The 25134-nt window shown below is 43.3% G+C and overlaps 1 protein-coding gene across 4 annotated transcripts; it reads left to right on the top strand.

The window, feature by feature from the left end:
* Nucleotides 1-924: 924 nt before the first annotated feature.
* c2cd3 (C2 domain containing 3 centriole elongation regulator) lies at nt 925-24426 on the top strand. 4 transcript variants are annotated; one of them, XM_071205126.1, is made up of 34 exons: nt 925-1146; nt 2193-2462; nt 2536-2693; nt 3359-3516; nt 3611-3768; nt 3862-3994; nt 4069-4209; nt 4305-4452; nt 4569-4669; nt 4833-5036; nt 5133-5248; nt 5356-5474; nt 5852-5983; nt 6070-6510; nt 6633-6784; nt 7373-7616; nt 7819-8002; nt 8084-8267; nt 8456-8628; nt 8716-8851; nt 10170-10438; nt 10819-10899; nt 10993-11595; nt 11696-12031; nt 12256-12394; nt 12483-12547; nt 12645-12850; nt 12932-13065; nt 13177-13329; nt 13407-13597; nt 15153-15957; nt 16230-16338; nt 20217-20264; nt 24212-24301. In XM_071205126.1, exons 1-33 carry the CDS (start codon nt 1095-1097, stop codon nt 20250-20252), a joined length of 6531 nt encoding a protein of 2176 aa, XP_071061227.1. In that variant the 5' UTR covers nt 925-1094; the 3' UTR covers nt 20253-20264; nt 24212-24301. The 4 variants fall into 4 exon arrangements, with proteins under 4 accessions (XP_071061227.1, XP_033953418.1, XP_033953419.1 ...); XM_034097527.1 differs by lacking the exon at nt 20217-20264 and having other exon boundaries at nt 24212-24426; XM_034097528.1 differs by lacking the exon at nt 20217-20264 and having other exon boundaries at nt 12935-13065; nt 24212-24426.
* Nucleotides 24427-25134: the final 708 nt, after the last annotated feature.

The following is a 25134-nucleotide window of genomic DNA, read 5'->3' on the forward strand; positions in this document are numbered from 1 at the left end:
AATTTGTTTACCAAATTGCCAACATTCCAATCTTGTGGAACATGATGAAAAAAGCATCAGTGTTTGTGCACATCTGGTAGAAAGAATACTTGAGTAAACACGCTGACGGAAAGAGTGCTGACTGACAGAGGAGCTGCTAAGCAAAAGTCAAATAAAGGGAAGAAGTTCAGCACATAAAATCCCAAGTTGGAGAAAAAAAAGAAAATCACTGCAGACTCCTGTGAGTGGCTTCGTAGCTGTGATGGATCAGTGTCACCATCTGCTGGTGATGTAAGTGAAGGCTTCATGAAGTTAGATACGTTTTGAAATGTGCTTTGACTTGGTTGGACTGTATCTTTCCTCAAAAAGTCCAAAGACATGCAGCAATAGGTTCATTGGCAACTCTAATTGCTTATAGGTGCAAATGTAATGTTAAATAAATACCCTAAAATACTTTGTGTATCAATTACTTAACATGTGTTACCTTGAATGCCATATACAGTAACTTAGTTTTTCTCGCCTGCGTCCATAAAGAATGAATACAAAATACAGAGAAAGGTCTTGATGAGTATGTAGCCTGAATGGGGGCTGTATTTCACAACAAAACGTTATCAAAACATCCATTAACACACTCTAACAATTCGTTCAGTTCTAAGTCTCATTTATTCAATCCTGTGCTTTCCCAAAAACATGCATTTTCAGCTGCAATACTTTATAAACTTGATCATTTAAGTCTGAGCTAAACCAGCGACTGTCATCATGTAACGCTCACCTGGGTTAGGGTTAGGGTTAAACCATGGGTTAAACGCATAGACTGTATATATAAAGGTTAAACGTGTGTTTATGATTTTTGGCCGCCACATCAAAATCAACTTCATTTCCCAGAATGCCTCTGTAAAAAAGCAGCGGCAGCGGAGGCACTCTGTCGGGAATACTTTAGCGGGCTGCCGTTTGTATGTTTGTGTGGGTGTGTGTGAAAAACCCAAGGAGCTCTGTTAAACGGATTAAAGTTAGTGGAGTTAGTGCACAACCGTGATAAAAACCATGGCTGTTGAATGTTTAGGCACTGCTTCTGCCAGGCTCATATTTAAAACGCATATTTACTGAGCTGCGGGATGAAGAGCAGAAAACAGAGGACCGTCAGAACCGGAGGCAGCAAAAAGAAAGGTAAACTGTTGTTAGCTTAGCTACCTGCTAGCATGCTGCTTAGTTACGTGAAGTAGCTGTTAGCGTCAGCTGTCACATTAGCCGAGTATATTAGCTTGCAAGCTAAAGTTGATGTAATATGCTCTCACTTTCTGACAATCGGATTATGTTTTTGTATGTGGTTAATGTGTTGCAGTACCTGCATTGCACTTTGTGGGTATCCTAAATTGTGTTTACAGTAAGTTAAGCGAAACTCATAACATCATTTTTTCGCAGAGAAATTATTTTGTATATATCAACAACGTTTCACTCGGTAGTGTAGTAACATATGTCTCTTATAATGTTATGTTCCTGTATTTTGTTATCTGCTGTGTCTAGAACTTCGCAGTATGTGTTGTTGGTAGGTGTTTTTACACATGTTGCCTAGATAAAATATTAACTTAACGTTAAATATTGAACTACAAAATAACTAATTACGAAATGCATTGCAGTAGGCAACACCTCAGGTTTAACGCTAATAATTCAATGCCATAGTGACTGTGAGGCAATTCAAATGTGATATTGTGTCCCAAACACAGCATAGCTGCTCCACTGATTGAGGTGAACTGTCAAAAATAGTGTCTAACATTGCTGGCCTGGGATAATACATTATTTTCGGAAGTATCATGATTCATGCCTGTTTAACTCATTATTTGAAGTCCAATATTTCTACAGGGATAAATTCAGTATACATGTGGATATGTTTGGTTAGCATGTTGATGCACCGGTAGCCTCTGTGCATCTGTGAACATCTCTCATAGAAATAATTGTCACAATATTATTACAATTTTTTATGTTAGCAATTTTTAACAATAATGCGAAAATATACAAAAACACATTTTACACTATGACATATATCTTAAAAACGTCTGTGGAAAGCAGACTTATTTTAGTTTTAACTGAAGGAAAGATGTAAAGAGTATATCAATAAAATATGATTAATTGATCTTAATCCTTCAGCTAAAACCACTTTACTACCTTTAACATTTAAAGTGTTGTAATCTGTAATGAATTATATCTCTTTGCAGTCCCCAGCGATGTGCCCCCCGCCACCAGCCTCCCTCCTCTGGTCGAAGGCCAGCTAAGATGCTTCCTGCGGCTGACCATAAGCAGGGTATTATGGACAGTTCATAAGCCTCCACCTGCAACATTTGTGAGGCTGCGCTGGTGGGGAGAGTCCTCAAATGGGACACACTTCTTCCCGAGAGATGGCTCACAGCCGTCACAGAAGACCATCAAGACCACAGCTCGCTTCCCCATCCGCTGTGGACCAAAGCAGTTCACCTCATATCTTACAGGTAACTAAGATATCTTCAATGTGTTTGAGATGGAAATGTTGTCACTAGCCACTAACATTTGAATGATGAACAGATATGGGCTCCCTGGTGCTGGAAGTTCTGACAAAACCTGATCATCTGCCGATCGCAAGGGCTCAGGTTTCGGGTATCTCTCGCCTCTCTCTGTCCCACCCCATCAGTGGATTTTACACCCTTATATCACCTACATCTGACAAGCTGGGAGAGTTACAGGTTAGTCGAAACTTGAATTCACGTTCTTCTGCCACCTGCATTTGTGGAATAATGTTTGAAAACTGAAATTACATTTCCTTTCCTTTTGGCAAGAGTAGGCATCTTTACCAACTGCAGGGGTGCTATTTATATCAGACTGACCATTTAAATATCTCTTAAGCCTTTTAACATTTCTATCCACAATTATATCGATAAAGTGTTTGGGGACATTCACTAGTAGTTACAACTCATCACCCACGTCATGCTAATATTACCATTATAAAAGGTGGCATTGACAAACTAACCATTATAACTATAATGAAATAGATAAATTGTAATATTTGCAATTTATCTCTGCACAATGATACTACTTTAAAATGGCACAGCTCATCCACTTTAAGATATACTGAACATATTTGTCATATTCTTTTTGTATTTTACTTGAATGTTTTTCTTGTACACATTCTCAGATTTGATAGTATTCCTTTTCTTTTTCCAGGATCTGCTCCTATGTTACATTCTAATGTCTCTTTACTATATTTTGTGAGTCTAATTCTTTCTATGTGAAAACCAATTCAGCAAAAAAACAAGATTCTGATTTGAATAAATACTGTTAAAAATTCTCAAGCTGTTATATTTGTTGCACCAGGAGCAGTACCTCTAAGCTTCTTTCTCTACCTCCTTAGGTTTCCCTTAATCTGGAGCCTCTGACAGAAGCCTATGACAGCAGCAGCTCTTGTCCCATCACAGATATTAGTGTTGAAGGACCACAAGTAACCAAACTGAATGTGCCCTCGCAAACCAGACCACTCTCCGCCGTCAGCAGCAGTGGAAACACTCCAAGGTTCTAAGTGCTTGTGTGTCTTGTTATAAGCTCATTGGTAGTAAGTACATCCGAGCATCATAATCTCACTGTTTATATTGTTGTTATATTTCAGAGGGAAAGACCACTTGTATTTCCAAAATGCACAGAAGGACAAAGAAGAATCACTGGAGAATCAGATGCCGACAACAGACAAATCTCCAAACAGTCAAGCGGCCATGAATCCTTCATGTAGACAGCTCTGTGGTCAAACCACCAATGATATTCTTTCAGGTTGGTTGCAGCATGACTACACAACGTAACGAGTGCATAACCACAAACGCACACAATGAAGTCCCTCTTAACAAACCTTTTCTCCTATTTCAGTTATTCTGGAGCGTGGAAACAAGCTTAGAAATGCAATGGTTGTATCAACTTTAAAATGTGACATGGATTCTGCCCCGGCTCTGAAAGACACGCCTCTACCTCTCCCAAAGGAAAACATCCTGCCATCTTCAAAGTGAGTGTGTTTTAGTATGAAAATGTTTTCTATCAGCTTATAATATACATAATACTTTCTCCCTGTGTCTGCAGGCCCGTCCCGTCTCCCTCTGGGATGTTCCTTCAAAATATTCTTCATGCTGATTCAACTCTCAAGCACTCTGAGGATGTTTCTGTAGTTTCAGACTGTCCTATGGACATGGATAACAGAGCTGTGCACCTGCTCCTCGGCAGGTACTTATGCACACATTTATTGCATTAGCGGACAGAATATGTAAGCAGTTTCTTTTTCAGACGTTTGTATACTATTTTATCCCCGTTTTGTTTAGCTTGAACACATCTCCTTTGCCTCTCTGGGATGGAGATGGCTCCTTCCCTGAATCTCTCTCTGGTCATAGCAGTGTGTGTGGGGACAGTGAGCTCAATGATCCACAATATGACCAGAGCTTACTGGAACATTTGTTCTACAAAACTCCTGTAAGTAGTACATTTTATAATGATAAAAAGCATGTTTTATCTGTAATATCACTCACACTGTACTTGATTTTGAGGTAGGGGTCATATAAAGTCGTTCTTTTCGTGTTCTTTTTCAGATGTCAGATATCAAACCAGACGACACTGAGCTAGAGGGTCAAGGAACAATGTCACTGAGTAAAAAACAGCTGACACAGTCTGCACCCAAGATGAGTGAACGGTATGGCCTTTACATGCTCTATAAACCATGTACCATTTTAATAAACCCTTAATATGGGATACACACAAGCTGCATTCAGCACGGAAAAAACATACGGTAGATGTAATTACATGAACTTTTGTTAATTTAAGACAATTATTAACCATATTTTCACTGTGTCTAGTCCTAACTCAGAGCCTCAGCGGTGTGCAGATGCTGCTGGTATCCCTCCTGGTTTGAGTGCAGAGCAGTTCACTTTGCTGAGTTTGATCCGGCTTGCGAGAGTCACCATCGACTCTCTTATTGTACCTACAGGAAGTACAACCACCACACCTAGAAAACCCTCTAGTAAAGGGAAACCTCCTCGACCGTTAACCAGCAAAAAGTGGTAGGTAAAACATTGAAGATATTTTTTATTTAACTTAAACAAATAATTAAATGATTATCAGTTCAAGCATGACATATTTAATCTCTTTATCCGTAGCACATATTTTGTAGAGTATCTGTTCCCGACGGCCTCAACTTCCAGTCGACATGATCGTAGTAAGGGTGGAGATGGAGAGGTGACCACAGCTGTTGCCAGTAAAGTTGCAGGTGGAGGTATGTCCTGTTACGATCTGCTTAAGTAACCAACTCGAGTGAAAAACAATGTTTATGGTAGGTGCTTGTGACAGAATCTGACATACTGTACCATTTTTGTTTTTCAGCGGTAAAGTTCCATCAGCGATCTGTGTTTCCTGTCCACTTCAGTCCAGCAGCAGTAAACAAATGGTGGGGAACTGATCTGATTTTCAAGATTTACTCACGAAGGAGCGACCAAAAGAAAGTAAGTAGATTTCGTATAACATTAGTAATTTGATTGATAAAATGCATTAGATTGGTTTGTTTAAGAGTGACTGACTGACTCTAAAGTTACTACAAGTCTCTAAGTGTTACATTTGTAACTGCTTAAATGTAGTTGTTGTGATGTAAGTTCCCTCTGATAACTATAAATAAATAACAATACATGTGTTTGCACAACACTGTTCTGATGGTTTTGAATGGATCTTTTTAATGTTTTCTATGTTATGGGTTTATTTGCACACTGTTGATTATTTAGCACCCCCAAGAAAATGGTTAATTTTTCACAAAACAGAGTTTAACATTTATTAATAAAGTGCTGTAATGAACTGCTGATGATGACCTTGGCTTCCCTTGCTGCAGCCTGTTCCCATCGGCATGGCGATCCACCCGCTGCGCTGTCTGCTGGAGAGCGAGCAGCTGAGTCAGTCTGTCCTCTTACCTGTGCAGAGGGTGGAAGCGAACAGTGAAACACAGGAGATTGGACCCCTCAGAGTATGTTTCTTTTACACAGGAATTAATTTTTATAAGCCTGTTATTTGTACCCAAATATCTGTCATAGGGGTATTTTTTTTCCGCAGGTGTCGCTAGAACTTGCTACACACAATAAAGATTTCTCCACTGAACAAAGTAAAAGCAAGCTGGCTCGGAGAGATGCATCGCCTTCTCAAACTGCACCCAGTCCACAGAGAGAGAGCAGCTCCAGATCTCACCATGCTGACATTGAGAGGGAGGAGCTACCTGCTGGATCTTTTGAAGAACCCACGCTGAATGCTTGGAGTCCTCAGAAACACTCAAAGGAACCTTCTCCTCATCTCGGCCTCCGAACATCTCGCAGATCACAGCTACAGTTGGAGGAGGATCCTGAGGTTCTGCTGCATACGTTACTCATGGTGCCCGATGGAAAGAACTTGCCCATGCAGGCTCCAAACGTGTACCTGAACTGTAAACTCTGGTGTGATGAGACAGCGAGGTCTGTCGTCAGCTGGGGGCAGGCAAATCCTTCCTTTAACTTTGTTCAGGTTAGCTGAGGAAATCAAGTCTTCTAACCATATCTTACTATTTACATTAGGCTACAATGGAAGCAACATGCTAGAACAATAATAACACAGTACCATGACTTTGTCTCCATCCTTTGTCTCAGGTGACCCCTGTGGCCTTAACTGCTAAGCTGCTGGAGCGGATGAAGAATAACGTGATAGTAATCGAGGTGTGGCAGAAGACGGGAAGTTCAGGGCAGGATCGACTCCTCGGCCTCGTTAAATTACCTCTCCACCAGTTCTACATGTCATTTAGGCAAGTTGGAGAGACTAGTCGGAGAGAGACTAAAGAAAATAAATAAAAACATTTTTTAGATTAGGAGTTGATTGGCACCAAATAGTCAAAGTGCTAGTGATTCCTTTGGTTATGAAACAAGTTGTCCATTAGTCATTTGATTAACTAATTTGTTTGCAACTTTTTTCTAATTATTAATAATGTAAGACTTTTTAATGCAAAAGTACTTACAATTCCCTTGCCTCTGACCTCTCATATGTAAATATCTGTTGACTTCTTTTGTTTATTATGGTCTATAGTTAATACGATTTTTACTGTTTGACGGACAAAAGAAACAGCTGAAAAATACATCTTCAGCTGCTGAGAAACAGGTTATTTGAGAAAGTAATCAGCAGATCTTTTATTAACCTGTCCTCTGGGAGGCGCTATGGCACTCCACCTCAAACTGTTATAGGATGTTCTATCCTACATGCCAGATATTTGTTGTAATCTTAAAATGAAACTCCAGGAATTTCCACCACAAATTACATTTCACAGTTAATAAATATACCTCTCACAGTGAGGCTTACATGACGATATATTAACCCTCTCTGCTTTTCTCCCCTGCAGGGATCCAAAGATTGCCCAACTTCTTCTCCAGGCGCAGTACCCTGTTCTAGGGGTGGACTGCTACATGCCGCTCATTGATGTGTTCTCAGGAAGCTGTAAAGGACAGCTCAGGGTAGTTTTGGCTATGGGCCGATCAGAGCAGATAGCTGCCCTCCAGCGCACGAGGGATGAAGAATACGACTGCTTACCTCATCTCGTGAGACCAGTTCACCTGCTGGATCACCAGTCTCATTCACCAAAGAAGGTTAGATAATACATTTTGTCACACCGATGAACTTTACTGAAGTGTACTGTATACTTATGTGGGTGCGAGAGCAGGATCTTCAGATATCTCACGTCTCTCATCCGAGTGTGTTTCTTCTTTGTTTCCTTTATGAGTGAAGAGTACACACCAACTGTGATGACAAGTTGTTGATTCTCTTTCACCTCCTTGTGTTCCCCCTCAGGTTATTGCACCTCAACAGGAAAGTATGAGAGAGCATGTGTTTGTGATAAGAGTGGAGAAGGTAGATGGGCTGACCCCTCTGCAGTCTACAGTGTGGGGCGAGGCTGACTGCTACGTCCAGTACAGCTTCCCCTGTCAGGAGGCCGACCCTGCTGCAAAAGTGGACCAGAACCTCATAGAGAGTAGTAAGTCAATTTTACTTTCTAATTTCCCAAGTTGTTTATCTTCCCTCTGCATCTATCTGACCTGTAAGCAATCTCCAACAGGCGTAAACCTGAAGCCGTTCCGTACCACCACCACTCTCTGCGTCCCGGACCCTGTGTTTGGCCACACTGAGACTCATGTGCTCCTGGCTCCTGAAGGACTTCCTGTTCAGAGGCTGCTACTTAGCTCTCTTTCGACTAAAGGCCTAAGCAGCGGAGGGGGTGTCCAATTTGAAGTCTGGTGCAGGTTTGTGATCGTTCAATAGAGGAAAATGTAATTGGAGATGCATTCATTACAACTAAAATGTGGTCATTACTCTGAAAAGTTCTGAGGTTTCACGTGCATAAATCCTGATCCGATTCTAATTGCAATTTCATTAGCTCTTAGCTTAAAACGTACTGGTTTTATTTAGATGGATTTTTTTGTTTTTACAGATACTATTATCCAAACGTTCGAGACCAGCTTGTGGCCAGAGGAATGCTTCCTTTGTCCAAGCTGTGTGCCATGGTCACCATGCAGAGACAGCATCCTAATGAGGCTCAAATGTTCTCCCTGCCCCTGATTCCCAGGACGGACAGTCCCATTGCACACCCGCCTCAGCCCTCAGGTACACAGACTCACTGAGTAATGGAAACTAAAAGTAATACTGTATTGGCACAATTAGTATCTTCAATGTTCTGTTTTGTTGTCTCAGGATTATTGGATGTGTGCATTCGGTACAAGCACCGACCGGTGAGACCTGAAGGTCAGACTGGTAAAGGAGTGGCCTCTCGTGTTGTGACCCTGGTGGTTCAGGTGCACAGAGCATCAGGTCTGCAGGCTGCAGCAAGGTACAACACACACTGTCCTCTTGGGAGCTTTACTTGTTTTGATGCAAGGAAAATCCACTTAGCAATGTTGAGAGTGGTGTCTTTTGGGGGCTAAATGTGTGTGAATCTGTTCCTAACGGTGTGATGAAAAAGGGCAGTTTATTGGTTTGAATGCTATTTTTAATTTGGCAGTTGTTTAGACTAAAATAACACATTTTGTAACTCCTTATGATTGCAATATAATGTCATGCCAGCTCGTCGTCAGTTAAAGTAGTTAGTGTTTTATTTGTCAAGTTAGAGCTCTCCTTGCTGACACTTCATCCCCAGCATATTCTCCTTGAAAGAGAAACTGAAATTGAGTTTCTCAACTTTACGTTTTGAGATCCAAATAAGGCGAAATTCCCTTCCATTAGTCTGTCTAATGGCAAGTGTTTCAGCATCAGAGATCCGAAAACACATACTGACAAATGTCTTCCTTATACATATATATGTAAGGGATAATGTGCAGCGAGGCGGTCATTACTATATTTGTAATGACCGCTGTAATGACCTATAATGACCAAGTCGCTGCACCTTATCCCGCTTATTACAAGGCCACATTCTCAACAAAGTAACGACATGACTCCCAATATTAATTTAAATGCTTTTATAGATTTAGAAAATGTTTTTATTGATTTAAAAATTAGATTTATTGATTTAAAATGACATGCATCCACTAAGAAAAATAGTCCGTTGTTACTGTTTGAACTACGTAGCAACGGCAGGAACTGCTTTTTGATTACAGATTTGAAAACATCGTTGCTTGCTTTAAAAGTAGCACAATTCATTATGTCAAACCTTGGAAAGTATCTAGATATCCCTGCCCTAATGCCAAAGTAACTGCACACTGAATATGTTTTGCCGTTTGATGTCTATGTCTGGACCGTTGCGTAAAAAGGAGGGTTTCTGCCCCGTTACTTCTCCGCTGTTTTCTTGTCCCTCTTGTCTTTTTCTTTTCTTCGCTGGGGACTCATCAGCCACTAACCATTCATCCAAATGACTGTCCTCTCCAAATATATTAAAATGTTTATTAAAGTCCTCCATGTTGCTCTCAGACGGTCGACAACGGATAACTAAAGACAAGCAAACTGTCTACAGTTAAATCGACCAGACTTCTTTCTGCAGATGTGAGCGTCCTTAACAACGGTCAATAAGTCCTTGACAATGGTCTGTACTACTAGATTAACAACATGTCACGTGTTCTGAATTGACCCATCAGAATCGAGTATTCAACTAAGCCATGTAATAAACTTCCTTAATGTCTTCAGTTTGCTAATTTGCTTCTGTCTCTCTGTTACAGGGTTTTATCAGAACAAGATGACAGATTCAGCTACTTTGCTGGTGTGGGAGTAAACTCGTTCATCACGGTGGAGCTCTCGTTCTTGCCTGAGAGTGAGATGAGGTGCACCCGTGTCGCTGCCAGGACCTTCTGCCCTGAGTTTGACCACCACATGGAGTTGTCCTGCGATCTGCTGCTTCAGAGGAGCAGTGGAGAAACCTGCAGCTTAGCTGAGCAGCTGGAAGAAGCCTCTGCTGTCTTCACTGTCTGGAACAGAGACAGTCGCAAAGGTTTACAAAAGCTCAGTTAAATTTTTCCACTATTACTATATTATAATGACAATATTATAATGATTTAAATTCAAATGTTAGGTTTTTTTCTTATCACACTAACCATTGAATATGCAAGTGATATTTGTATTGTTTTACAGGCATGGTTCTAATTTTTATTCAGCTAAAACATGTACAGCATGCAATCAAACAAACATTTTAATTGAAACATTTGTGTTAACGAGTTTGTAAATATTAACAGTGTTGCTCCAAGTTAGAAGAATGTTAATTACAACATGTTACACAATTGCTTTGTTCAAGGGAGTCTTTCTAGGTTATCTTAAATGTTAGAAAAGAATGTGTCTGTAACTTACTAATTCTTTTTGTGCTTTTTCTTGTAGCAGTCCACACTCATAAGCCTAAGGATGCGATGTTGGGCTCAGTGAAAATACCTCTTGCTGATCTCATCCATAAAAGAACAGGTAAGCTCCTCTCATAGTGACTGCTGTTTGACTTGGATTTCCTGAAAAAAACGACTCATTTTCTCATTCATGTTACTTTTTCCAATCTTAAAGGTATTTCAGGCTGGTTTGGAGTGTATACACCTCAGGAAACAAGTTCTTCTTCTCAGCAGCAGCACATCTTGGTCGGAGGCCTTGAAATCTCCGTCAGCTTCGCCCACCACTCAGACAGGGAAAGAGTGATAAAAGCTGCTCAGGGTTTGAGCTGGGAAATGGCCCAGAATGACAAGCAAGAGGATGAAGAAGCTTGGGGAGACGGCATGAGAAAAATGTCTTTAACTGTTTCGATTCCTAGAGCGTGGATACCGGTCCACTGCTTGCTTCTGCCGGGCCTCAGTGAGCTGGAGCGCTCCACCTACTGCTACTTCAGGTACAAGTTCTACGACCAGGAAGCCTTCTGCTCTCAGATGAAACACCCCTCTGTAGAGGAGGGGGGGCAGGCCACGGTGACCTTCCAGGGAAGTAGAGCAGTGGAGCTAAGGAGTACTCAGCCCTTGATGTGGTATCTACGAGAGGAGAGGCTGGAGGTCCAGCTGTGGGTCGCATTTTCAAAAGAGAAATCCCAGAGGCCGAGAGACACTGATCGACTGGTGGGCTCAGCATTTGTTGATCTGTCCTCTCTTGCAAAGACGCCGAAGCAGAAGTTTACCATCAGTGGTAAGAAATTACTATTGTGTTATAATTTGACTGAATAATATTGCTTGAGAAAGATTATGGCTTTACTTCTGGGTGTCATCAAAGTTGTGTGGTTTCCCAGGAGTGTATCCGCTGTTCAGGCGCTCAGCAGCAGATCTACAAGGGGCTGCTATCAGGGTACACATCGCCATGACAGCAGGGCATGTCCCAGTGGAGCTCCCTGCTGGAGTTACCACTCAGGTGGACTCGGACAGCCTGGGGGAGCTCCTATCAGAGGAGGAAGCAGCAGATTGTATCACTTCGCCAGCTACACCAAAACAACCACAAAGCACACACAAGAATAAGTCCTCCGGAACAACTCCAGACATCACACGTGTGCAGCATACAGAAATGAGCACGGAGGAATCTTTCCCTGTGACTGTAGCAGTGGATCGAGCTATGCACCTGAATCTGAAGGGTGAGCTTGACTTTACTTAATGTTTGTGTTCAACTTTTTTATTTATATAGCGCCTTTTGTGCAAAGATGCAATCATGGTTCTTAAACAATAAGCATAGCAAAGTACAATAGAGTAGATGAATTAAGTGGAATTAGAATAGTTGATTGATAAGGTAAAAAGCTATTGTAGAGGCAGGGACCATAAACACTAAATGTTGCCTTGACGTGTTGTGTTTCCCTGGCAGGCTGTCCTCTGGCAGAGCGCAGTGAAGGGTCGCCGTGCTGCTGTGTTTCCTACATCACTGCCGACTCTGCTGAACCAGTGTCCACTGCTGTCTTAGCCAACACCGACTGCCCTGTGTGGGACCATCAACATGAGTGCAGGTGAACGACACACATAAATACATCTTTTAAGATATCTATGGTACTCTGAAACAAACGTGAAGGGCACATTTTGTTTTTGAATTCACAGGCTTACAAATGAGCTACTGCTCGATCCACAGCAACATCTCGTGTTCAAAGTCTGGCACAAAGGAGGTACAGGAAGCAGTTACACATCACAGCATACATTTCATTGATTCATTTCATGATTCATTTGATAAATGTATTCTCTCTTGGGGTTTTTCTTCCATAGAAACGGAGAGGGTGATTGGATTTGCGTCTGTAGACCTGTCCCCCTTACTCTGTGGGTTCCAGTTGGTGTGTGGTTGGTACAACATCACAGACTTCAGCGGTCAGTGTCATGGCCAGCTCAAAGTGTCAATCATTCCTCTAAAGGGGGTCCAAGACCTCCGTGGAAAGAGAAAGGCTGTGTATGAAGAAACTGCCAAAAACTCACCGGTGAGAAAACGTATTGGTACATAATAAAACTTATATTTTGGATTGGCCACAATTTTGATAATGATACATGTGTTTTATTAGAAGGATTTATTCCAGGCACTCCCTGTCATCTACCATACCACAGCCACCTACAGCAGCTTCCCCTCTCACATCAGCCAGCACACAGAGCAAAAGATCTCATCACCTGACATCACGGAGAGGCTGTTCTCTGAAAGGTGTGTAGAGAAAAGAAAGATTACACATTTAACTTACTCTTTATAAGTATATTTATCCACGTGCTGTAAAAAAGCCTCCACATTGCATTCACTAATCTCTAATCTGCTCAGGTCCAGTGAGAGTGACCGCCACTTTGAGCACATGGACAAAGTGCGACTGTACCATCAGAGTCTGCAGGAGCAAACAGCAGCTCCTTCTGTCTGCAACAGCAGCAGCGCTGGAGACATCAATCCCTCCAGCTCCTTCCTGTTTTCAGCACTCAGGTATCATTCCTCACATTTTCACTTCTTTGTTGTTGTTTTTTTTTTTATCCAAGCCAAACCAATCCTTGTTTTTACAGGAAAAAACTAAGTGAGCTCGACAACATTCAGAGATACTTCAGCCGTAAGCTTTCAACTCCCACATTCCCGCCCACTAGAGAGCCGGACTGTCAGACCAGCCAGGAGGAGCAGAGGGACTCTGAGACAGACACACGGCAGCTTCTTCTCAAGTCCAAACACTTAGTTGGACAAGCAGACAATATCATTAGCGGTGAGCACTGTAATGTAAGCGGTTCCATTTTATGAGTCAGTAATTAGCAGCAACATTTTTCAACCTGTAGTCTTAAGTGAATACATTGTTTTAGCATTTAATAATGGTACATTGGATGGCACATGTATTTTAAAGGTCGCCTATTATACTGTTTTTCATCAATATATTATAGGTCTCAGATATATACAAAACATGTCTCTGAAGTGTTTGTCTCAAAATACCAAACAGATCTTGCATTGCAGCTTCCCATAATCCCCTCTGTTTTAACCCTGTTTCAAAAGTGCTGATTCTCTGTCTGTGACTTTCGATGAAAATAAGGAGCCACTCCCCACACCCCTCTGAGATATTTGGTTAAAAAGAACACTATGGTGCTCTAGGAGGAGATTCAGGTGATAAGGTGGGCGGGGGTGTTACCTTGGTTGGTTATTGGCAAATGGTTACACAAGCCCAAAAAAATCGTTATGACATCATAAAGTGTCCAAAATCTGATCAGCTCATTTTCAGACAGGTTTTTATATAAATGGATCAGGACAAAAAGTGAGCAAATCTTTTTTCCTGAAACTTTCAGAATCTCTTTACACAGAGGGGACACATGTTGATGTATAAAAGACATGAAAAAGTGGATTTTGCATAATAGGGGACCTTTTAAAGTGTGTCCACTAATATTAGTTTTAACATTTAAAGATCATTCTTGGCATGTAAACTTTGTTTTAGTTTACCCAGTGTTGGCAGCTGACCCAGAAACAGTCATTGCGGTGACAGTCTTCTGTGTAGCTTGCACACTAACTCATAAATGGAGACATCCCTGTACCTTCCTCAGTCGTCTGATTAATACAAGAGGTGCTGAAATAATGTAACAAGTGGAACAATGTAAACACTGCATGGCTCTCACTTTGTATTGCCCAGGCTATTTATATCATATCATTATATGGTACATTATAAATGCAACTATCAATTATTTATTTTTTAACTCTTAACTAATCAATATTTTTTTTTTACATAATTGTTAAGGTCAGCTCAAAAACTCAAAGAAAAGTATATATATATACTATAATATTTTGACTTCAATTGACTTAATCAAACCGTTACTGTACTTGTTAGATAATTTCTCTTGATTTTTTTAAACAACATGGGTTTATGGCAACGTCCCTTTTTAAAGCTGTGAACAAGTCATAAACACCACATTCAAGTTGTGTTTTAAGACAGTTGCTACATAGAACAGGATGAAATAGTTATGTAAAGGTTCTCCATTTGACATTCAGGGCATTACTATAGCAACAAATGACTAAGTGCTATGTTAAGATATAGTGGAGTAATTGCATACTGATCAGAGAATGGAGTCAAGCTCCCTCTGTGAGTGTTATAATAAAGCTACTCTTTGCCTTGTTTATGTTAGTCTGGTCTATTAACCCTTTCAGTTGTGTTAGCCCCAATTGCTGCTATCTTCCATGTGGAGGCAATCCCTCTGAAGTTCAAACCTTACAAAGTATGACATAAACTATGGGAAGGAAAAAACATCTGTGTTGCTAACAACATCACTGTCCTCTTCACACAGGTCTGCGAGGATCCCAACTGGAAACAATTCCTTCAGACCACCTAAGCAGCTCAGCAACTTCACTTGTTGGAGACAACAACCCTCAAACTATCCCGGAGAGTGTCTCCAGTCCACACAGGGCTTCACATTTATCCCAGGAAGAGGAAGAAGAAGAGGAAAAGGTGTCGCTCCTGCACTCGCCACTGCCAAAGACGTTTGAAGCCCAGTCAGACTCTGAGCCTGAGGGAGAGAAGGACGAACGGAGCTACACGCTTACCGTGTCAGAAGATGAAAACGAAGAAGGAGCAGACCAAGATGGTACAGGTTGTTCACAGGATGAAGAAGCTGATGATGATGATGATGATGATGATGATGATGATGATGATGAAGATTACGATGAGGTTGTGGTGAACCCGAGGCCTCTGAACGAGGTGACTTCGTTAACGGACAAAACCAGCCCTTGGACCAGCATCATGTCAGAGCCTGACCTGGTGTCTGTGGAGAGCCCGGAGCCACCAGAGGGAGAGGATCTGAGAGAGGATGAGGACGAGGAAGAGGAAACGGTAGAACTGCTAACCCATAGTGGAGATGGGAGCAGAGAAGAAAGTGAACATCAGCAAAGTGACAGTTTTAATGGATCAGCTGGAGACTCTTCAGACACAGACGGTGAAAGGACAATACAATTTTCAGCCGAGAGACCACCGAAAGAACCCAGCAGCCCCAACGAAGCGTCAGGTGACCGAGTTCCTTCACCCACCACACTGCACGCCACAGATACCCATGATGCTTCATGCTCCCTGGACCATCAAGACGTTCCAACCCAACTGTATCCTTGATTTGTGTTTTAGAATTTAAGATTACATTTTACTTTTATTTGTTTGAAAAGGTCATCCAAGATCTAAAATAATGGAAAGATTGTTTAGATCTTTGAGTAACATTTCAGTTTTTTTGGAACACTTTGCTCCACAGGCATTTTCTGTCTTATCATACAGGTGTCTCACTGGTTCTTTGTGTGATGTAGTTCTAAAATGTGTATTGTAATTGTATGTATATCACTGAAGCGGGCACATTTTAGACGCTTTAACATTCTACATGAAGCTCTGCCCCTGTGGAGGTCCCTAATTTCTTCCTTCCCTCTCACCAACTGGAGGCCTCCATGAGAGTCATACGTTTAGCTCCTTCTTTCTCCAACAAGACTACTGACCCGGTGAGTATTTGTCAAGAACTCAACTCCCTGCATCTGAAGTTACCTACTGTAACTCCAGCTTCTATGAGTATTGGCGTAGCCCTCTAAGGCTATCGCTATTGGGTTATCCCCCTGCGCACCCGGGCAGCACTGAAAACACTTGTAGTCCACGCCCGCCCGCAAGGTGGGCTCCACCCTCGGGCTCCCTTCCGGTATAAATAGGAAGGAGGCCCGACAATCTGCTCCCATACAACATAACTTTTCTTCAGCTATTCGTGGAGCCAGTGGGGCCAAGCGCTTAGAGGGCTGCGCCATTTACTCATAGAAGCTGGAGTTACAGTAGGTAACTTCAGTTCTATTTCGTATATGGCTTCGCCCTCTAAGGCTATTGCTATTGGGTTAAGGGCGAAGCATGATGTAGTCTGCGCCCCACTGGGTCCGCCCGGCATTAGAAGCACAGACACACCTGCTCAATAACAACCCATGCCTATTGCGCCATGCGTAATGGCGCATCGCGGTCCCTGGACTATAGCATAACATGAATATTCTCCATGAGGGGACGAAGGCTGGGAACAATACATACCTGCCGCTGTGAAAAAGTAGAGACGAAGGTCATACTTTGCCCAGTGACAAAAAGAGGGGGAACAGCAGCTCTCTGCGTGCAGACAGGCAGGAGAGAGCGCACCGCTGGATCCCTGACATCACTCATTCTGACAAGGCACTCCGTACAACGTGTGTCAGAGGAAAAAAAGGAAACATCCCTCTCATAAGAGGGAAAAAGGGCCGCTCTCCGCATGCCGAGAGGCAGGAGAGAGGCGCACAGCTGGCTCCCTGACGTCACTCTGACAAGACACTCCGTACAGGGTGTGTCAGAGAGGAATGGGAGACATCCCTCAATAAAATTGAATAAATGAACAGGGGGGAGACCAAGATGCAGCAGTGCAAATGTCTTCCACTGACATTCCTCCGTGCAAAGCCGTGGAGGAGGACATTCCGCTGGTGGAGTGTGCATTGATGTTCTCTGGGGGATCCACCCCAGAGGAGACATATGCCTGTGACACAGCCAGTGTGACAGCCGTTGTGCACACAGAGGCTGCCCTAACGAACGCTTTTATAGTGCACAAACAGGTGCTGAGAACGGCGCAAGGCAGCCGTGCGCGCCACATAGCAGGACAGCGCGCGCACAGGACAGAGGAGATGAGATGTGGCTTCTTCCTCCGACCTGTAAGGAGGGGGGAATAAGCCAGCCAGGGTGATCACTCTTGACCTAAAAGATTTGTGATGACCTTTGGCATGAAGCCGGGTTAGGGCGTAAAACAGCTGAACTGCCATCTCCTTGGATCCGGAGACATGACGGAGCCACAGAGAGAGCAGACAAATCCCTCACCCTTTTCACTGCTATTAGAGCCAAAAGTAATAGCCTACTTTGGCTGATAACAGTTTAAGGGGAACCTGATCCAAAGGTTCAAATGGGGCTTTGCTTTAGTGCGCGTAACACCAAAGCCAAATCCCACTGAGGCGCCAGTGCGTGTGACCCGCCAGTATGCGTGACACAGGTCTGAGTCTCCGTACACCTCGCATAAAGCGGTTGCTGCGTTCTGCGAGCCCCTCTGTTCAATTCGCCGGGAATATACATTGCTCTGATGGAGAGCAACGTGTGTGCGCGCCAAGAACAGCAGCCGCCTGCGTTCAGAAGCTGCGCAGATCGTACTCCTCCCTGGCGATTGAGGTAGGCTGCCGTGGCCTGTTGTCTGTGCAAATCAACACATGATTGTACAGCAACGGGGCGAAGTGGTGGAATACTTCCCAAACCGGAGAACAGCTCGAGCACATTTAACTCTGACGCACGGGTCGATGCGCGGGCGAATGAACCACCTCTGGAGAGTCCCAGGGGGATCCCCACGTGACCAGCTGACTTCATGCTGAGCAGCTGTATCACGGAGATGGCCTGCGGGATGTGACACGCCGGAGAGGGAGCTGTCAGTTCCTCCACTCGCTGCCGCGAGAGCCGCGCTCTGCTGGCTGAGTTTAATTCCACTCCCAGATAAATGGATATCTGAGAGGGAAGAGGACAGCTCTTCTTAAAATTCATTTATTATGACCGTGTGTAGGAGGCATATCTGGGACAGAGGAATGCCGCGAGCTCTGCAGTTTATAAACCAATAGGTTAAAACAGCAGGCTTCTGCAGCGAATGAACCACCTCTGGAGACTCCACCTGTGGGGGAGACCCAGGGGGATCCCCACGTGACCAGCTGACGCCAACGCTGAGCAGCTGCCACGGAGAGGGCTGTGCGGGTTTGTGACACGCCAGAGGAGAGCTGTCAGTTTCTCCACTCGCTGCCGCGAGAGCCGCGCTCTGCTGACTGAGTTTAATTCCACTATCGGATAAACAGCTTTTCTTCCAATTCATTATGAAACCCAGGCTTTGACAGATGTGATATGAAATGTAACGTCTGTAAAGTGACTTCCTCCCTGGAGCGAGCCAGCAAATAGCAGGTCGTCCAGAGGAAACCACACTCTCATTCCTCCTCTGTGTAGTGGCTCCAGCCTTCTCTACACACAAATGGGAGGAGCCAGGAAATATCCGAACTGCAGACGATTGTCTGGTCTGATATTCCCTGAAATGAGAAACGCAGGAATTTCCTGTGTTTCGGGATGATGGGTACGTGGAAGTATGCATCCTTCAGGTGGAAGTGAACCAGTCATCCTGGTGAACACATTCCAGCACCTGATTTTCTTCCCTTTGAGGAACCCTGGAAATAGCCTCTTTCAACAGGAGTTCCTGCAGCTCTGATTGGAGCGCAAGACATAGCTTCTGGGAGGACAGGAGTGTTTCCTGTATCCCATTTAACTGTGGGGGGGGAGAGGCGAACTGCAGGGCGTATCCTCTGCTGATCAGCCTGCTCATCCATCTGTCCATCAGACACACGCGCTGCCACTCTGAGAGCGGGCGCACGTGCTCGAGATGTGTTTTTGGTCGTCATGGTGATGAGCCACGCCAGAGCCCCTGCCGCCGCTGCCCGTGAGGCAACCCAAGGTGGGCTTGGACCGAAAGGGCTGCGCGGGGGCCTCCACACGCTGCGTCTCACTCCGACTCTCATCATGAGGCCCGTACACGCTCAGGGGATCGATGGAGGTGTGTGCAGTGCTGCCCACATGAGGCGTTATAATGGCGCTCATGGGTTTATTATGGCCGTGTGTACGAGGCGTATCTCGGACAGAGGAATGCCGCGAGCTCTGTAGTTTATTAACCGATAGGTTAAAACCAGCAGGCTTCTGTTGCGAGCCCTGATGCCGTGGCGCTGCCGCTGGGGGCGCTCAGCCTGGATTACTGACAGATCAAGGATTGGTCTCATTCCCCCGTTCTGGCTTCTCTGTGATGTGCTCTAATGGTCGTCATGGTGACGAGCCACGCCATTGGCCTCGCCACTGCTGCCCGTGAGGCGAAAGGGCTGTGAGGGAGCCCCCACACGCTGCGTTTCACTCCGGCTCTCATCATGAGGCGCGTACACGCTCAGGGGATATATATATAGAAATGTTATTCATTGGGATAAACCCCTTGAGATGCACCATCTCGTTTTCAAGGGGGTCCCGACAATAGCAACAATGTACAGACATACATAAACAGAAAGACAAAATGCAAAACATGACACACAAGACAAACCACATACAGTCTGTGAAATTCAAGCAATGCACACAATCATTACAATTTGAGACAGTCAAGCAAATCAGTTTCATCAATATCAGTTATAACAAGTACAGACCAGTTGAAAGTGAGATAACAATGCATGTTTAAACATACCCAATGATGCAAGAGATCTAATAGCAGCAGGTAAAGTATTCCAGTCTGTTGGGGCTTTGAAAATGAACGCTCTTCTGCCAATCTTTTTTTTTGCAGAGGGGACAGAGAAATAAATCTGAACAGAATGTCTAACTTGATGAATTGGTGAGTAGGGTACAAAATACTGCTTTAAATAAGGGGGATAGTTAAGATAAATGCATTTAAATATCAGCTGAAGCCAATGCATGTGTCTTCTTACATTTAAAGAAGGCCATTTAAGTTGGTTATACATTGTGCAGTGATGTGTACGAAAAGGACAACCAAGAACAAATCTGCATAGTCTGTTGTAGGCTATGTTGAGTGGAGCAAGATCTGATTTATGTGCATTTTGGTAGACAACATCACAATAGTCCATAATCGGAAGAATAAGTTGAGAAGCAATTCTCTTTCGGACACTGAGCGTAAAACAATTGCGAGAGTGGTGTAAAACACTGATTCCGTAATTGACTTTTTGTATTACATGCTTTATATGTAGTTTAAATGAAAGTTCAGAGTCTAGCCATACACCAAGATATGAGTGGAGGTGTGTGCAGTGCTGTTCACATGAGGCGTTATAACGGCGCTCATGGGTTTATTATGACCGTGTGTAGGAGGCGTATCTCTGACAGAGGAATGCCGCGAGCTCTGCAGGTTATTAACCGAGGTTAAAACCTGCAGGCTTTTGCAACGAGCCCTGCTGGCTAGTATAGGCAGGAGGCTGGAGCCAGCTGACTCTCGTGCTGGCGACTTGAAAGGCACACTGGTGCACCCAGTCGGCCTGGCGGGCGACATACTGGTCTCTGGAGGCGCTCAACGTAGGGCGCCGTCCGGCGATTATGTTGGCCCCAAAAACGCCATCAGGCTCGGCTCCAGAGAAGGGGCGGCTGGAAAACCAGCATCTGTGAACCCCTCCACCTTGGTGAGGGTAACAAATGTGGCCACCGGAGCCTTCAGGGTCCTCAGGTTCGCCGCCTCCCCCTCCTGGAACCTCCTGATGGCTGGGAAGCGTAGCCAGATCGGGTCACTCCTGACCGTCTGCACCCGCGAAAAGTCATTATGAACCCAGAGCCACATGAGGGACAATCTCTCACACAATTGTTGCTCATGTTTACTCTGCAATTGAAGTGTCTCTTGTGCTTCAGTAACGGGGTGCTGAAGAAAAGAGGGAGCAGATTGTCGGGCCTACTTCCTATTTATACCGAAAGGGAGCCCGAGGGTGGGGCCCACTTTGCGGGCGGGCGTGGACTACAAGTGTTTTCAGTGCTGCGCGGGTGCGCAGGGGGATTACCCAATAGCCTTAGAGGGCGAAGCCATATACGAAATAGAACCGCACTGACTCACTCTCCCTTCTCCTTTTATTTCACTCCCTTATCATACCTAAATACATTCGTTTTAATTATAGCTTCATTCTTTTGGCAAGTGTCTTAATAATACCTATTGGAAGACTTACTTGTTTCCATTCATAGTTTAAAAAATAAGTCATATGTCAGAATGCAAAGCAGGGGGTTATTATTAGATGACTTTACACATGACGCAAACTGAGCAGAGACCAGTCGTGAACAGTGACACTGTGTACCAACACAACTAAAGTTCAGTGTCATTTCTAAGGATAGAGGGTGTCGTTTTTCTCATACTGATATTCTGAACAATCTGTGCTGTTGTATTTGCTGTAATAAAGTGTCTCTACTGTAGGCTATTTTTATACAGCACTTTGGCTCGACCAAAAATCATTTATAAATGTGCTATATAAATAAAACCTAATATGATTTCACTTCCAGTATTGACAGCTTTGGGACCTCCCACTTTCTGACTTGTACAAATATTTCAAATAGGTGCTGTACATACTGTTATATGATCATAAGTATATATGGTGTTGATTGTACCGAGGGGTGTTTACACTGCAAATGAAAATGTGTCATTAATCTGCCCTCAAACAGCGCTAATGTGTTTCCCCTCCCAGCCTTTAGCTTTGGGAAAGGAGTGGACAAAGTAGTTTGAAGAGTCTTCACCTGTCGGTGCTGAATAAAACCAGACTAGTAACTAGATGTGACATTTTTTCTAAATGTCACAACGTGAGTTAAACCTGCCATGGTGGTTAGTATGCCCTTAATCCTCCTTATGTAGTAACGAGGATTACTACTTACATAAGGAGGGTTAATGTAATCCTCCTAAATATTCAAACAACAAAGTTGTCGTTTGAATATTTGCTACTACCATCAAGATCTGCACCCGCGGCGGCTCCACCCAGGCCCACGCCCTAGGCCAGGGGTCTGCAACCTTTTTGACCAAAAGAGCCATTTTGCTCCTTTTTCCAAAACATTTGTTTGTCTGGAGCCGCAAAACATATTTCATAGTTTTTTATTGTTATATCAGACAAAAACTACAGTTTTTTTGCATTTATTGTGCTATTTATTACATGATATAAAACTGTTAACCTCTAATAAGAAACAAAGAACTCTTATAAGGAGAATACAAAATAATACACAGGCCTACTTTAAAATAAATTAAACACAGCACTTGGGGAGTCCTCTGCACATTTGAAGGGAAAAAACATATTATTAAAATGGGCCCACTTTGAAATAAATAAAACATATAGATGCACCCTAAAAAGAGTTAAAGGTAGGGTAGGTAAGAATGGAGAAACCAGCTCGAGTGCGCTAGAATTTGAAAATACACAACCGGAAAAAATATGCCTCTTCCTTCAGACTTTCTTACAGAGTCCCTCCTCCAACACACACGAACGCGCACATGACCAATGAGGGCACGAGATAAATTTGTGCACAGATTAAGGCTGACGGGCAGGTAGGCCATCCAGTTATTTTAGCCGGGCCGAGGCAGATGATTGGTCGTGCTTTTTACAGCGCTACGGCTTCCACTGATTAATTTTTGTATGTATTTATTGAAAAAGCATTTAATATATTCATTGCTATCGGGACGTTAAGAGCATTCCATGGAATATAACAAAAAGTGTTTTCTGAAATAAATTACATACCCCATTGAATTATGACTGAAGATCGTCAGCTGGCTTCCTCTCCCTTGTTGTCCCTCTATACATAAAGGCTGCACCACCGTTGACAACTTCTCTCTACATATCAAACATACCGGTAAACCAGCATCGTTTGCTGTGAAAGCAGATAACTCTGTCCACGCAGAATTAAATCCTGTGTTCCTCCGGTACTTTTCTTTGATTTATCGATAGGCTCATCGAGCCGGGGGTCCGGTTATTCGCCTCCAAGAAAAGGTGCTCGCGCGGGACCGTAGCAGGATGTGATGCATATTTTAGTTGACCTAATTAAAACCGTTTAGTTTTTTATTTATGTGTCAAAGTATCACCTCAAAATACAAGATACGAAACATTTTCAACCATGCAACAAAATATAAATAGTCCTACAAATACTTTTATTTTATTTCCTTCTTATTTTTGTCTAAACTCAAGGGAGCCAGAGCAGAGGGCTTAAAGGGCCGCATGCGGCCCGTGGGCCGCGGGTTGCCGACCCCTGCCCTAGGCCAAACCCGTGATCACTGGCTGTGATATAACTGCTAGCTCCAATACATGCATGTGGCGCCAGATTTAAAAAAAAATAACATATCAAAAATTGCAATTTTAAAATGGTGTTCCTATGCAGAATGTTCATGTAATGTTGGGAGTTGTTCAGACCTAGTGTGAAACAGGTCGGCCCGCCCAGCCAGCTGTACAGAGGTAAAGGTATTTTCTGTCACTCCATTGTAAACAGGGCCGTCAAAAGTGTGTGGTGATATCAGATGTGGAGATAATAAACTTTGAGGAGGCATGGAATTACCTTTTTGAAGGACCGGTTCGAGCTAGTCACTTGTTGCATACTTCCTAATTGAGCTCTTTGAACCAACAATAGTCATGTGACATGCCTGTTAAACAGTCTACCAATCAATATAAACTAAAGGAAGGCTTGCTGTGTTTGAACAGTCACTCATTTGTTACCTCACACCTCAAACACGCAATAAATAATCCTTTCATTAATAGGTTGGGCTGTTTGTTTTGAGCGCAAGATTAAATGTTATTCACGCTACAGGTTTGTCTGTTTTCCTCTCCACAGGGGCCTCACATTCCAAATCACAGAGGTCCTCGACAGCGTCCCAACATGTCCCCGTCATCCATGAAGAAAGAGACTGAAAGAATAGCAAAAATATTTTCAGCCCACTTTGATGGCAATCACTAGTGGTGCTCGAAATGTGTACAGCTGGGTGATTTTAGATCATGTAAATTCAAGGTGACATTTGTATTTTTATAAATAAACATTAACTGTCCATTGTTGCAACACTGCATACCTTTTTGAGTTTGTTGTATTATCATACAGGCCTCAGGTCACAGCATGCACAGTATGTCCTGTTTGAACCTGTGCGTCATTGGCGGTTGCACATTTCTGTTTTCGTAATACTAGATAGCTGAAAAACTATTCAAAATTACAAGAAACTTAAATCAAGACACAAGCAACAATATCTATAGTACAGAGGTGATACAACTGGACATGCTTACTTGCATACTTTATATAATTATTCCCAGGGGGGTTAAAAGTCTTACTTTAACATAAGTTGTACGTATTTTGCTTAGACTTTATAAATTAGGTATTCAGGATGTACAACAGCACGGAGTAATACAAAGGTTTCTTTATTTTCCCAAATACAAATGTCTGACACCTACGCCCCCAGGGACTTCTTATAAAACACCTTATGTTCCAGACCAAAAGACACACCTTACTTTAAAGTGTAAAAAAAGCTACAAAAAAATAAATTGTATTTGAATGTTGAGAGGTCTTGCAAATAAGGGACATGGCACTTCCTGGCTTGTACAGTATATTTTCTTTTTTTTTTTGTCTATGAGAGTTATAAAGGACATATCCTGACCAAATGCTCTGTATTTACCGAGGCAACTAAATCACTGCTCCTCACATGCGTGGAGCAGCGTGCGTGCGGCTGTGTTTTTGCGCGCGTGTGTGCAGGGCGGTGCAGCAGCAGAGAC

The sequence above is a fragment of the Pseudochaenichthys georgianus genome, chromosome 13 (assembly GCF_902827115.2).
Source record: "Pseudochaenichthys georgianus chromosome 13, fPseGeo1.2, whole genome shotgun sequence".
Taxonomy (NCBI): Eukaryota; Metazoa; Chordata; class Actinopteri; order Perciformes; family Channichthyidae; genus Pseudochaenichthys; species Pseudochaenichthys georgianus.

Excerpts from the sequence above, each read along its gene's own strand:
- c2cd3 (XM_034097527.1), top strand. The coding sequence starts at position 1,095 with ATGAAGAGCAGAAAACAGAGGACCGTCAGAACCGGAGGCAGCAAAAAG. Across the intron at positions 4,210-4,304 it reads GTGCACCTGCTCCTCGGCAG|CTTGAACACATCTCCTTTGC; the intron begins GTACTTATGCAC and ends CGTTTTGTTTAG. Across the intron at positions 8,629-8,715 it reads ACACCCGCCTCAGCCCTCAG|GATTATTGGATGTGTGCATT; the intron begins GTACACAGACTC and ends TTGTTGTCTCAG.